Here is a 13,588-nt window from a genome sequence, read left to right as displayed (position 1 = left end):
GGAGCAGAGGGATACAGATGCTTAGGAATTGACCCTCAGATTTAGACAATACATTTGGATCGGCTCAGGCTTGAGGGTGAAGGGCCTGTTCCTGGGCTGTAAATTTTCTTTGCTCTTTGTTCTTTAAATGAACACCTTGCTGAAGTCCATATAGACAATGTCTACCAAATTGCCTTCATCAATCTTCTTTGTCACCTCTTCATAAAACTCAAACAAATTCATGAGACATGATTTCCCACGTTGTCTACCCTTATCAGCCCTTGCCTTCCCAAATGTATGTAAATGCTATCCCTCAGAATGCCCTCCAACAACTTACCCACCACTGACATCAGGCTCACCGGTCTATAGTTCCCCGACTTTTTGGGTCACTGTTTCATTTTCTCGTCCCACTCCTCCACTGCTCACAACAAATGTTAAATGTAACCAGGTTGGTGAGATGGCCGACTAAAGGTCTTAGACTGGGTCAGGGTCAGTTTTAGGAACAAGTCAGGCTAGTTCCTTTAATTTGCTAAGATAGCATGTTTATGATCCAGAGCAATGTTATTCAAACAATGGTGGAAAGATGAATGGCAAACTGTTTGGGTATTGCAAATATATAATTAATATTTGCCTTTCTAAAAACACTGGCACACACACATACACACACACATACATGAACAAAATCTCTGCAATTTTAACTTGAAAAAACTTTGTGTCCAGATATTAGTGTAACTCATGACACAAAGTAAAGTTGAGAGATTGTCCAAAATGTTATTCTGCTTCTGGCGATATTCTACTCACACAGCTGTTAGCAATGGGATTTCATCCTGGAACAGTTGGATTTGGCTGAATTGCCTTTGCATTCGGCAGTGAGGAGATTCCAATGAGTTCGAGTCAGGGATCTCATAAAAGGTGGCACAGTGGCTCCGTGGTTAGCACTGCTGCAGGGACTTGGGATCGATTCCAACCTCGGGTGACTATCTCCGTGGAGTTTGCACATTCTCCCCCTGTCTGTGTGAGCTTCTAATGGGTGCTCCAGTTTCCTCGCACAGCTCAAACTGTGTAGGAAAGGTGGATTGGTCATGCTACATTATCCATAGTGATCAGAGGTTTCTAGGTTAGATACATTAGTCAGGGGTAAATGTTGGGGAACGGATCTGGGAAAGATCCTCTTTGGAAGGTTGGTATTGACTTGTTGGACCGAAGGACCTGTTTCAACACTCCAGGGATTCTATAAAAACAAGAATGGTAACGATGACTTTAGAGTTTTTTTGTTTAGCTCGCACACATTGCTGTAATGAGGAACAATGAAGGAGAGAGAGTGCAATAGGCCATTCCTTCTCAGGCAGATTACATTTTCTCCCTCTCTGAGCTGAATCACACAGTAATGTCATCCTCGCCCACTCATGGGAGGTCTCCTTGTACATTGTCCAAACTCTATATCCACCACATTCCCTGTTGCATGTAGCTGCATCATTGTTGTCATACACAGAGCCATACCCTTAGTAGAAAATGATCTCAGCCGAATTGAAGTATGTTTACATGGCACTGCGTCATTAAAAAATAAAATGTTTAATTTATTCAGAATACCTTTGTTAAAGTGAATGCATTTTTTAAGAAATACAGACATTGTTGAAAAATCTCGGCAGGTCTGTCAGCATCCAGATGCCTTTTACATGCTGCAGTTATACTAGCCTCCACCACTTCCTCTGGCAGCTCATTCCATACGTATACCACCCTCTGCATGAAAATGTGCCGCTTAGGACTCTTCAAAACCTTTCCCCTCTCACTTTCAACCAATACCCCCGAGTTTTGGACGTCCCTAATCTGGAGAAAAAGTCTATCCATGAGCATTTTGATTGTATAAACCTTTACTGTAGCGAAATGTGACTCCAATCACGAATAGCTGTGCTTTCAATTATCCCGGGCCTAAATTCTGAAATTAAATACTGACACCTGTTTCTTCTCCATCAAATCACAATTCTAAATCCATTTTAATCAGTTTGTTCAGATGTATCATGAGACACTTCTGTGGGATTTACACCTAGACCTTTGTACCCGGAGATAGGGACACTAGCATCACTCGACAATACCCATAAAGCTGTAACAGTATTCTCCTGTGTGTTTGCTCATCAGCCCGTTCTGACACGCTGTGACATACCTCTGCAGCAGGCAGCCCTTGAATTCAGAACTTAGAGTCCAGAGCTAGGAACATGAACACACATATTCAGGAATTGGAATCAAATCTAGACCTCTGTTTCAGAAGCAGGGACATTACCCACTACACTACAATACCAGATTTTGGACCATTTTAAGTGTAAGCTTTCAGCTCGGTTATTATAATCAGGTTATCATTACTGAACTACACAAAACACTTTGCATTGTTAAACAAATGCAAAATATGTGTCTCAACTGTCGGATGTTGTGTGTAAGTGCTGTGCCATCGAAATTAACTATGAGCATCTTTAATCCCTATTATCTGTAGTCTGCAATATTCGGGAAAGAGATCCTGCAGATACACTCTGCACAATGAAGGGTCTCGAATAGATATTTATTACTGAACACCAGAGATGGAGAAAGACCATAATTTCTGGCCCCAAAACACCGATCAGTATTATCCAACACTCACGTGCGACTGTCCTCTTCCTAAAACCAGGAAATGACACCTGACCGGTGATTACTCTCCAGCCTCTCCTCCCCACTGACTGTGTCTGCAATCTGTCCCTCCTTCTCCAAACTGCACAAGGTAACCCAAGCTCAGGGTCTTTGTGAAAATCAAGGCCGGAGTGTGCAGGCTTCCTGGAGGGGGGATGGACATTTTAAAATTGAAGGGGGAGGGGGAGGTGGCAGTAATATCACACACGGGCTGAGGGGTGGCAGATGGAGTTTTTTTTTTATTCATGCGAGAAATTGGATTTGGTAAATCATACAAGAGCAGGACCGGGACAATTAAAAGTAGGGTGGCATTGTAGAACAGAGACCTAGGCTGTCAGGTATAATTCTTTAAAATTTGCGTCTCATGCAGATAGTATGGCTAAGAAGGCGTTTAGCACACATGTCTTCAATGGTCAGAGCTTTGAGTATCGGAATTGGGACGTCATGTTGTGGTTGTACAGGATATTAGTGAGACCTCTTCTGGAATACTGTGTCTAGGCTGGTCTCCCTGCCCGCTCATTCCATAGGTACACCACCCTCTGGGTGAAACAAACCGCCCTTTAGATTGCTTTTAAATGTTTTCCCTCTCATCTTAAAACTACGTCCTCTAGCTTAGGACTCCTTGTACTCTTTGAAAATACCTTGACTATTCACTTTGATATTATTGACCTTGATATTATTAAGCCGGAAAGGGTTCAGAAGCGATTAACCTGGATGTTGCTGGGAAATGAAGGAGTGAGCTAGAAGAAGAGGCTGGATAGGGTGGGACGTTTTTCACTGGAGAGTATGAGATTTAAGGGGTAACTTTACAGAAGTATATAACATCATGAGGAGTAGAGATAACCTGAAGGGCCGATGTCTTTTCCAAAGAGGTGGGGATTCAAAACTGAGGGATATTTTAAGGTGCGAGGAAAACGATTTACAAAAGTCATGAGAATGGGTTAATTACTTTAGACAGAATCTGGCTTGTGTGTGGAATGAACTTCCAGAGGAAGTGGTGAAAGCAGGGACAGTTACACCGTATAAAGGACATTTAGATCAGTTAGAGCTAGAGACAGTATTCCAGAAGAGGTCTCACAAATGTCCTGTACAACCTCAACATGACATTTAGAGCAGAGAGCGCTGCGTGTATATGAGCACAGATTGTTGAGAAGATGTCAGGACAAGTGTGGAGAGCAGTAACTCTCACGGATTAGTTTCAGTATCTGAACTGTTTACAGGGGGAGGTGTACGAGGGAGCCTCCGTGCTCCCTTCCTAGCAGGTGGTGGTGACGATGCGATGTGAGCCCAACCTCCTGCCCAACAAGACCATGGGGATTCCATTTGTACCAGCTCGACACAAAATGGAGATGGCATCAGGGCCACGACTTCTAAGTTGTGCCGGGTGGAAACGGAGATGCCAGTGGGTACAAAGTGAGAATTGCCCTTCACTGAACATTGTTCCTTACTCGTTCGGTGGGACATAGATGTTTCAGAATCTCCACACGAGGCATCCTCGCCCTCTCTGGCTCGTATCAGGGTCCAACCCACATCGCGGGGGAAGGGGTGGGGTGGGGGAGGGAACGGATATCGGGCACTCCACCACCCAGCTTGGCCCTTTTTGTCCTATTCCAGGCTGTTTCTCCTGGGAGGGTGGGTGTGGATGGCCCTGCTGTTAGTGTTCGTGATAGTGGGGGACAGGGTCATGGTGAGATGTCCGGAGGGAGTCACTTAACAGTGTTGTATCCACGCAGTGTTATTAGTGTTTGTGGGGGCGGGTGTAAAGTGGAGGGAGAGAGGGGGGTGAAGAGAGAGACAGAGAGAGAGAGAGAGAGAGAGAGAGAGAGACTCAGAGACAGAGAGAGCGAAGGTGCTTCATGCAGCAGTGACAGTGTTGGAGCATGAGCCTTGTTCGGGGGTCGGTGCTACAGCAGATATACAGTGAGTGTGAGGAAGCAGAGAGAATACGGTGACCCTTCTCCTGACAGAGCAGGAAAGGTTATTGCTGCTTGTCCTATCTTGCTGGACATTTCTTCAGACCGCAGATCCTGCACTGAGCTGGGTGGTGAGCTCAGACCATGCTCAGTGGGTCTGGTGGTGTGGCCCCCTCTGGGAAGAGAATGGTCCCCCTCTGTACTAGCCAATCCCCCAGGACCTCCGTGCCCCTGTCGACAAACCGTGGGAAAATTGCTCCTTATCTGCCTTGCTCGGGGTAAACTGTGCAGGGCAGCTCCTAGCTGAGAAAGCTCAACCGTGTGCCCATTGGCCTTTTAAAGATGTCACCCGTGCCAAGGATCACGGAATATCCAGGGGCACCCGGGCGATAGTGAGTGCTTCCAGCCATGATGGGTGGGAGAATCGGGCTGGTATTGAATGAGAGGGACACCACGGAGTGGGACGGGTAGTTAATGAGGTGAGTTCGATGTGATAGCAACAGGAAACTAGCTCAGCCTCGTGCAGATAATCCCTCTGTAACACTCAAGGAAAATCATGCAAAGATAAATTATTGTTAGAATCTGCTCAATGAGTCATACATTCCGGTGAAACCAATTCCAGTTACAAAAATGCAGAACAAATGCTCATCTGACCTCACACCAATATCCCTTTTTCCCATCTTTCCTGGGAAGACTGGCTCATTTTACAGGATGCTATCGAAGTGTCGACATTTCAGCATTCTGAAACATGGGAACACATCCTTCCATAACAATGTCTCTCAGTCGCCCCTCTCTGTCTATACCCCAAACCCCTCCCATGTGGTGACGTTTAAACTGATTCCCCCGCCATTTCTCTCTGGCAGTGATGTTCACACCCACAGCACCCCCTTGTCATGGCACAATGGAGGTATGGAGCTGTAAATGGGTGGGAGCTGTAAGTCCTGTAACTTCCAGAATGGGCTGCAAGTTTCTCCACACTCGGCAGGGATCTAACAGTGTAACTGTGAAATACACTGACGTACACAGTCCTACATGCTGGGAGAGCAACTGCTCCTGGTTTACGGATCAAATCACTGGGGCAGTACACAGTCCTACGTGCTGGGAGGGTAACTGCTCCTGGTTTACAGATCATTTTACTGGGGTGGTGCACACAGTCCTACATGCTGGGAGGGTAACTGTTCCTGGGTTACAGATCAATGCACTGGGGTGATGTACACAGTCTTACATGCTGGGAGGTTAACTGCTCCTTGGTTATAGATCAATGCACGGGTGTGATGTACACAGTCCGACATGCTGGGAGGGTAACTGCTCCTGGTTTACAGATCAATGCACTGTGGTGGTGCACACATTCCTACATGCTGAGAGGGTAACTGCTCCTTGGTTACAGATCAGTTCACTAGGGTGATGTACACAGTTCTACATGCTGGGAGGGTAACTGCTCCTGGTTTACAGATTAATTCATGGGTGATCACTGCACAGGTCGCTGTGCTGGTCAGACTTTCTGGTTGAGGTTTTTCGATAATGCAATTATGTGGTCAATGCAGCTCCCGGTGCTGTACAGGTATGTAGCCTGTGCACAGTAGATCATATTGGTGGGGTGGATAGTTGAGAAAGGTGATGGACAGGTGAAGGAGTTTCCAGGAACATTCTGTCCGCAATATTCTATAACTGACACTGCCCGGAACGTTCTGTCCCTAACATTCTATGACTGACATTCCGCAGAACGTCCATTCCCCAACATTCTATAACCGACATTCCCCGGAACGTTCTGTCCCTGACATTGCTTGTGAACGGCCGGATGTCACTGCATTGAACAAATGATAAGATCACGAGGGAAGAGATCCCGTTCCAGGGAGAAGGAGACAGTGTTCTGAAGGCCCCTCAGGCAGTTAAAGGGGTGAATACGTTTTCCCTCCGTTTACATTTCTTCACGACACGGGATCGACCACAATTTAAATCAAAATACAGGAATTCCCAAACTCCGTTCGTCTTCAGAAAACTGGGAGAGAATCCTTCAGGACAGCAACATTTCCACCCTCCGTATTAGGCACTGGGAAGGAGTGACTAAGTGTGTGGGAATGTTCTGGAAACCATCTGTCCTTATGGATCTGTCTCTGTGTGTTTGGGGAGGGAGGGTTTCTTGTGGTTTATGTCACATTTTTGTCAGCAATTCCCACCTTCCCATTTGTTATTCCAGCTCCAATTATTTTAATAAATCGCTGAATACAGGGAAACATTTGAAAATCTCACTGGGTCCCCAATCAAACGGGTCCCTTTGCCTCCAGGCTGATGGATAATGGGTTTGTTTTCCTTCCTCACAGTGAACGTAGTGACCATCTACATCCTGCTTTATAAAGATTGTGGATTGTCTCCATGTGTCAGACGTTACCTGGGGGCTATGGCAGCGGCGGATCTCCTGGTCATTATCTTCGACCTGATACTGAGACACATTCCCATTGTTTATCCGGAACAGTTTTATTTCCTGAGGGACTCCGTCCCCGTGTGTAATATCCACGCCATCCTGCTTTATGCAGCCACTGACTGCTCTGTCTGGTTCACCGTCACTTTCACCTTTGATCGGTTTGTGGCCATTTGTTGCCAGAAGCTGAAAAGTAAATATTGCAGTGAGAAAACGGCGGCTGTGCTTCTGGGAGCAGTGACTGGGCTGAGTTGTTTAAAGAACATATTCTGGTATTTTATGCTCACGGCTCGGTATTGGCTGGAGAACCGCCCCTGGTTTTGTTCTGTAACAGGCGCTGTTCATTTCTCCAGTGTCTGGGTCACAATCGAGTTCCTCCACCAGATTCTAACCCCGTGTGTCCCATTTCTACTGATTCTGCTGCTCAATGCTCTCACCGTCAGACACATTTTAGTGACCAGCAGAGCCCGCAGGAGACTCCGCGCTCACACCAATGGGGACGCTCAGTCTGACACTGAAATGAGAAACCGAAAAAAATCCATCATTTTACTGTTTGTGATCTCGGCCAATTTCATCCTGTTATGGTCAATGTTAATGCTGTATTCTATCTGGTTCCGGATGTTGTGGATTGTGGATACCCCTGTGTATCTCCATCTCTTTGTCCAGGAATTGGGCTTCATGCTGCAGCTCCTCAGTTGCTGCACAAACACCGCGATTTATGCCGTGACCCAGACTAAGTTCAGGCAGCAGCTGAAGAATGTGCTGAAATATCCCTTCACCCAAATCCATCCACCAATCAAATTTCTTCATTAATCAATCCATCCAGGATTTTCTCATTTCAGTTCAGTGTTTCAGCGATGGAGCAGCCTGTCGCTATGGTAACAGACTGAGGGTAGCGCTGGTTTGTCCATCCTTATCCCACAGAGAGGGTTACAGAGATACATTTCAATGTTTCTCACAACTCAGTGGCCACTGACTGTATCCAACACTTCCATTTGTAAACAATAAAAATGTTGATTAAAGCGTGCCGAGCATCAGAGTGACCGATGTTGTTGTGTGTCTTTGTGTTGGAGAAGCTGAGCCGGAGAGAGATAGACTCCGCCCCAAGTCCTGGTCCTCAGGAAAGGGGAGGGCACCGCGCCCTGAGCTCAGGAGCTGGGTTTAACTCCCTCTGTCCTTACTTTCCCTTCTGGGTCTCCCACTCCAACTTGGCTCTCAGCAGAATTCACTTTGCTCCCTTTGTCACTCTCCCTCCATATATCCCTCCCACTCTCACCCGGCGCAACTGTTCCTCTCTCCTTTTCCCATTTACACTCAATTCCACTATACTTGCCTTCCCCAATCTCATTCACTCTCTCTCCATCTTATGATCATAACCTCCCAATGTTAGTGTCTTCCTGGAATCCTTCGGTGCTGGGGGAACAGAAGAGGGTTGTCGATCCTCAGACCGATGTTAGGGAACAGAGATTGGGACGACGTGTCAGGCCATTACGAGGGCAACAGTATGGAGCTTGGGCCAAACGCCATTGCTCGGGGACATAGTGGGTGTGAGAATACGAGCCGTTACTAGGGGGTAACAGGTGGAGTGGCACCATCGGCTGTGGCTGAGACTGGTACGAAAGGATATCACAAACAGAACACATAGTGTGGGACGTACTGTCTGTTACTCAGTGAATAGAATGGGGATGGGGTTAAAGGCCATTTAGAGGGGATCAACTGGGTCGGTGTTCACAGGCAGGAGCTCAGTTTAAGGTGTGTGAGGAGTGTGATGGTGGGAGACTGCGTGGGCATGAGAGGTAACGGAATAAGTGTGAGGGAGTCAGGATCACAGTGATGAAGTGAGTATGGTTGTACAGAGGACGATGATGGACTGAGTGTGAGGAGATCAGTGTGATGGTGATGGAGTGAGTTTGAGGGGATCAGGGTGACGGTGATGGAGTGAGTGTGAAGTTGTCATGGTGAGGTGATGGGGTGATTGTGAGGGGATCAGGATGACGGTGATGGAGAGAGTGTGAGGGGGTCAGGGTGATGGTGATGGAGTGAGTGTGAGGGGGTCAGGGAGATGGAGGAACTGAGTGGGACGGGGTACTGTGATGGAGCGAGTGCGAGGGGATTAGTGTGACGGTGATGAAGTGAGTGTGAGGGGGTCAGGGTGAGGGGGATGGAGTGAGCGTGAGGGGGTCAGGTGAGGGAGATGGAGTGAGCGTGAGGGGGTCAGTGTGACCGTGATGGAGTGAGTGTGTGGGGTTCAGGGTGCTGGTGATGGAGCGAGTGTGAGGGGTCCAGCGTGACAGTGATGGAGAGAATGTGAGGGGTTCAGGGAGAAGGTGATGGAGATGGAGTGAGGGTGAGGGGGTCAGGGTGACTGTGATAGAGCGAGCGCGAGGGGATCAGTGTGATGGTGATGGAGTGAGTGTGAAGTTGTCATGGTGATATGATGGGGTGATTGTGAGGGGATCAGTGTGACGGTGATGGTGTGAATGTTTGGGGGTCAGGGTGACGGTAATGGAGTGATTGTGAGGGGATCAGGGTAACGGAGATGGTGTGAGTATAAGTGGGTCAGGGTGACGTTGATGGAGTGAGTGTGAGTGATTCAGGGTGACGGCGATGGAGTGAGTATGAGGGGTCAGTATGATGGTGATAGAGTGAATGTGTGAAGGGTCAGTATGACGGTGATGGAGTGAATGTGTGAAGGGTTAGTATGACGATGATGGAGTGAATGTGTGAAGGGTTAGTATGACGGTGATGGAGTGAGCGTGAGGGAGTGAGTCTGACAGTGATGGAGTGAGTGTGAGGTTGTCAGGGTGATGGCGATGGAGTGAGTGCGAGGGTTTCAGGGTGATGGAGTGAGTGTGAGGGGACAAGTGTGGCGGTGCTGGATGAGTGTGAGGGGTCAGTATGACGGAGATGGAGTGAGTGTGAGGGGGTCAGAGTGACGATGATGGATTGAGTGCAAGGGGGTCAGGGTGACAGTGATGGAGTGAGCGTGAGAGGGTCAGGGTGACGGTGATGGAGTGAGTGTGAGGGGGTTAATGAGACCGTGATGGTACGAGCGTGAGGGGGTCAGGATAACGGGGATGGAATAATTGTGAGGGTCTCAGCGAGAAGGTCATGGAGAGAGTGTGAGGGGATCAGTGTGACAGTGATGGAGTGAGTGTGAGGTTGTCACGTTGACGCTGATGGAGTGAGTGTGAGGTATTCAGGGTGATGGTGATGGAGGGAGAGAGAGTTTGACCGAGTGAGTGTGATGCAATGTGTGAGAGTGGGTCATGGTGATGGTGATGGAGTGAGTGCGAGGGGATTATGTGACGGGGATGGAGTGAGTGTGAGGGGATCAGGTTAACGGTGATGGAGTGAGTGTGAAGTTGTCATGGAGACTGTGATGGAGTGAGTCTGAGGGGATCAGTGTGACGGTGATGGTGTGAGTGTGAGAGGGTCAGGGTCATGCTGATGGAGTGAGTGTGAGGGAGTCAGGGAGATGGAGGGACTGAGTGGGACAGGGTAATGTGATGGAGTGAGTGTGAGCTGTTCAGGGTGTCGGTGATGGAGCGAGTGTGAAGGGGTCAGGGTGCGGGTGAGGGAGTGAGAGAGAGGGGGTCAGAGCGATGGTGATGGAGTGAGTATAAAGGGACAGTATGACGATGATGGAGTGAGTGTGAGGGGGTCAGTGTGACGGTGAGGGGGTCAGTGATACGGTGATGGAGTGAGTGTGAGGGGATGAGGGTGAGGGCCATGGAGTGAGAGTGCCAGAGAATCAGGGTGACGGAGGTGGAGTGAGTGCGAGGGGGTCAGGGCGACAGTGATGGAGCGAGTGTGAGGGGTCAGTGTGACGGTGTTTGAGCGAGTGTGAGGGGGTCAGTGTGACGGTGATGGAGTGAGTGTGAGGGGATCAGTGTGATGGTGATGGAGTGAGTGTGCGCGAATCAGTGACAGTGATGGAGTGAGTGCCGGGGGTCAGTGTGACGGTGATGGAGTGATTGTGAGGGGATCTGTTTGACGGCGATGGAGTGAGTGTGAGGGGGTCAGGGCAATGGTGATGGAGCGAGTGTGAGGTGACCAGTGTGACGGTGTTTGAGCGAGTGTGAGGGGGTCAGTGTGACGGTGATGGAGTGATTGTGAGGGGATCTGTTTGACGGCGATGGAGTGAGTGTGAGGGGGTCAGGGCAATGGTGATGGAGTGAGTGTGAGGGGACCAGTGTGACGGTGATGGAGTGAGTGTGAGGGGTTCGGAGTGATGGTGATGGAGTGATTGTGAGGGTGCCCTTGTTACGGAGATGGATTGAGTGAGAGTTTGGCCGAGTGACTGTGATGGAGTGAGTGTGAGGGGACCAGTGTGACAGTGATGGAGTCTTGGGATTCTCACAAACCCAGCTGTCTGTACTTGCCATATGACTCCTTCATTTTCTTGACCAGACCCTCAATTTCTCAAGACAGGCAGCATTCCCTACACCTACCAGCCTTGACCTTAACAGGAACATTCTCTCTACATACTCATTGACACAGGCCTATGGAGGCAATGGCAGATGAGGACAGAGAAGCAATCATTCTCAGTAAAGAGGTAGTGTTGGGAAAGATAACAGCCTAAAGGTAGATGGGTCTCCTGGCCGTGATGGAATGCATCCCAGGGGACTAAAAGAGATGACGGCAGGGCGGGACGGGGGTGCGGGGTGGGGGAGGGGAGAGAATAGCAAATACACTCATGATAATTAACTTAAATTTGTTGGATTCTGGCATGGTTCCGACAGATTGGAAGCTGCGAATGTGATGCCAATTTTTTTTTTTCAAAAAGGTCCCATTAGCTTAACTACGGTAGTGGAGAAAATGCTTGAATCTCTCAAGGCAGTCATGGTGAGATATCTGGGTCGAAATTATGTCATTGAGCAGACACAGCATGGATTCATGAAAGGCAAGTCGTGTTTAACGCATTTACTGGAATTATTTGAGGACACAACAAGCGCGTTGAAGGGGGAACCGGTGGATGTGGTGCATCTGGATTTCCAGAAGGCATTCGACAAGTTGCCACACAAAAGGCTGCTGAAGAAGGTAAAGGCTGCACGGCATTTTGGGTAATTCATTACCATGGATAGAGGATTGGTTAATGAACAAAATTAAAGTATGGGGATAAATGGGTGTTTGGAGTAGTGTTGGCACTACAACTGTTTAAATTTTCACAAATGTTTTGGAGTTGAGGACCAAGTGTACGGAGTAAGAGTTCACATTAAGATGAGGTAGAGCAATATGTGCAGAGTCCACTGTGAGTCTGCACAGGGATACAGATAAGGTTAAGAGACTGGGTAAGGGTCTGGCAGATGGAGTATAAAGTTGGGAAACGTGAGGCCATTCATTTTGGTCAGACTAACAGCAAACTAGATAATTAAAATATTGAAAACTTGCACCATGCTGATGTGCAGAGAGAGCTGGATGTCCTTGTGCATGAATCACAGGAAGTTGGTTTGCAGGTACAGCAGGTAATTAAGGCAGCGAAGGGAATATTGTCCTTCATTGCTAGAGGGATGGTTATGCTGCAGCTGTACAGGGTGCTGAGGAAGCCACACCTGGAGGACGGTGTACAGGTTTGGTCTCCTTACATTAGCAAGGATGGACTGGCATTGGAGAGAGTGCAGGGGAGGGTCAGTAGTTGGAGTCTGGAGTTGAGAGGGTTGCCTTATGAGGAGAGATTGAGTAGACAGGGATTACAGTCTTTGGAATATAGAAGAATGGGAGATTGTATAGGAAAAAAATAAAATTATGAAGGTAATAGATAAGATAGAATCAGGGAGGTTATTTCCACTGGGGGCGGGTGAAACTGGACAGCATAGTGTCAAAATAAGGTGGTATCAAATTGAGGGCTGAGTTGAGGAGGAGCTTCTTCAGCTAAAGGGTTGTGAGTCTGTGGAATTATTTGCTGACTGATGCAGTTGAGGCTATCATCTTGAATGTCTAAGGCAAAAGATAGATTTGTAAACAGGAAAGGAATTAAAGGTTTTGGTGAGAGAGCAGGAAAGTGGTGCTGAGGCCATGAAAAGATCAGCCCTGATCTTATTGAATGGCAGAGCAGGCTGGAGGTGCCAGACAACTTACTCCTGCTCCTATTCCTTATGTTACGTTCCCACCTTTCAGCTGTCCCTTTCCCTGGGAACAGCAAAGAAATATTGAAAGTTCTTGCCCTGTAAGTCAAAATTGGCCTTTGTCTAATTTTGAACACCAATTTTTAGATCTGGTCTATTATTTTCCCGAATTATTTTAAAACTTGTAGAAATATCAGAGGATCCCTAGTGTGGAAACAGGCCATTCCGCCCATCACATCCACACTGACCCTCAGATACTCCTACCCTACCTCTGTAACACTGCATTTCCCATGGCTAATCCAACCTAACCTGCACATCCCTGAACACTATGGGGCAATTCAGTCTGGATAATCCACCCAACCTGCACATACCTGAACGCTATGGGCAATTTCACACGGCCAATCCACCTAACCTGCACATCCCTGAACACTACGAGGCAATTCAGCCTGGATAATCCACCCAACTAGCACATCTTTGGACTGCGGGAGGAAACCAGAGCACCCAGATGAAACCCACGCAGACAACCACAACAAGGTGATCATCATGTTCATATT

At 48.0% G+C, this 13,588-nt stretch overlaps 1 protein-coding gene across 1 annotated transcript in view; it reads left to right on the top strand.

The window, feature by feature from the left end:
* Positions 1–7,779, top strand: part of LOC148137379 (putative G protein-coupled receptor 139) — a 117,117-nt gene extending 109,338 nt beyond the window's left edge. Inside the window, exon 2 of the mRNA XM_087982996.1 lies at positions 6,869–7,779. Coding sequence (XP_087839122.1) covers positions 6,869–7,779 — 911 coding nt within the window. The remainder of the gene's footprint in view (positions 1–6,868) is intronic.
* The last annotated feature ends 5,809 nt before the right edge of the window (positions 7,780–13,588 follow it).

Source organism: Chiloscyllium plagiosum, unplaced genomic scaffold (genome assembly GCF_037043375.1).
Source record: "Chiloscyllium plagiosum isolate Xiang-an unplaced genomic scaffold, Cpla_swu_hap1 HiC_scaffold_44, whole genome shotgun sequence".
NCBI lineage: Eukaryota > Metazoa > Chordata > Chondrichthyes > Orectolobiformes > Hemiscylliidae > Chiloscyllium > Chiloscyllium plagiosum.
Note: the sequence above shows the minus strand (reverse complement) of the source record. Positions and strands in the feature narration are given on the sequence as shown.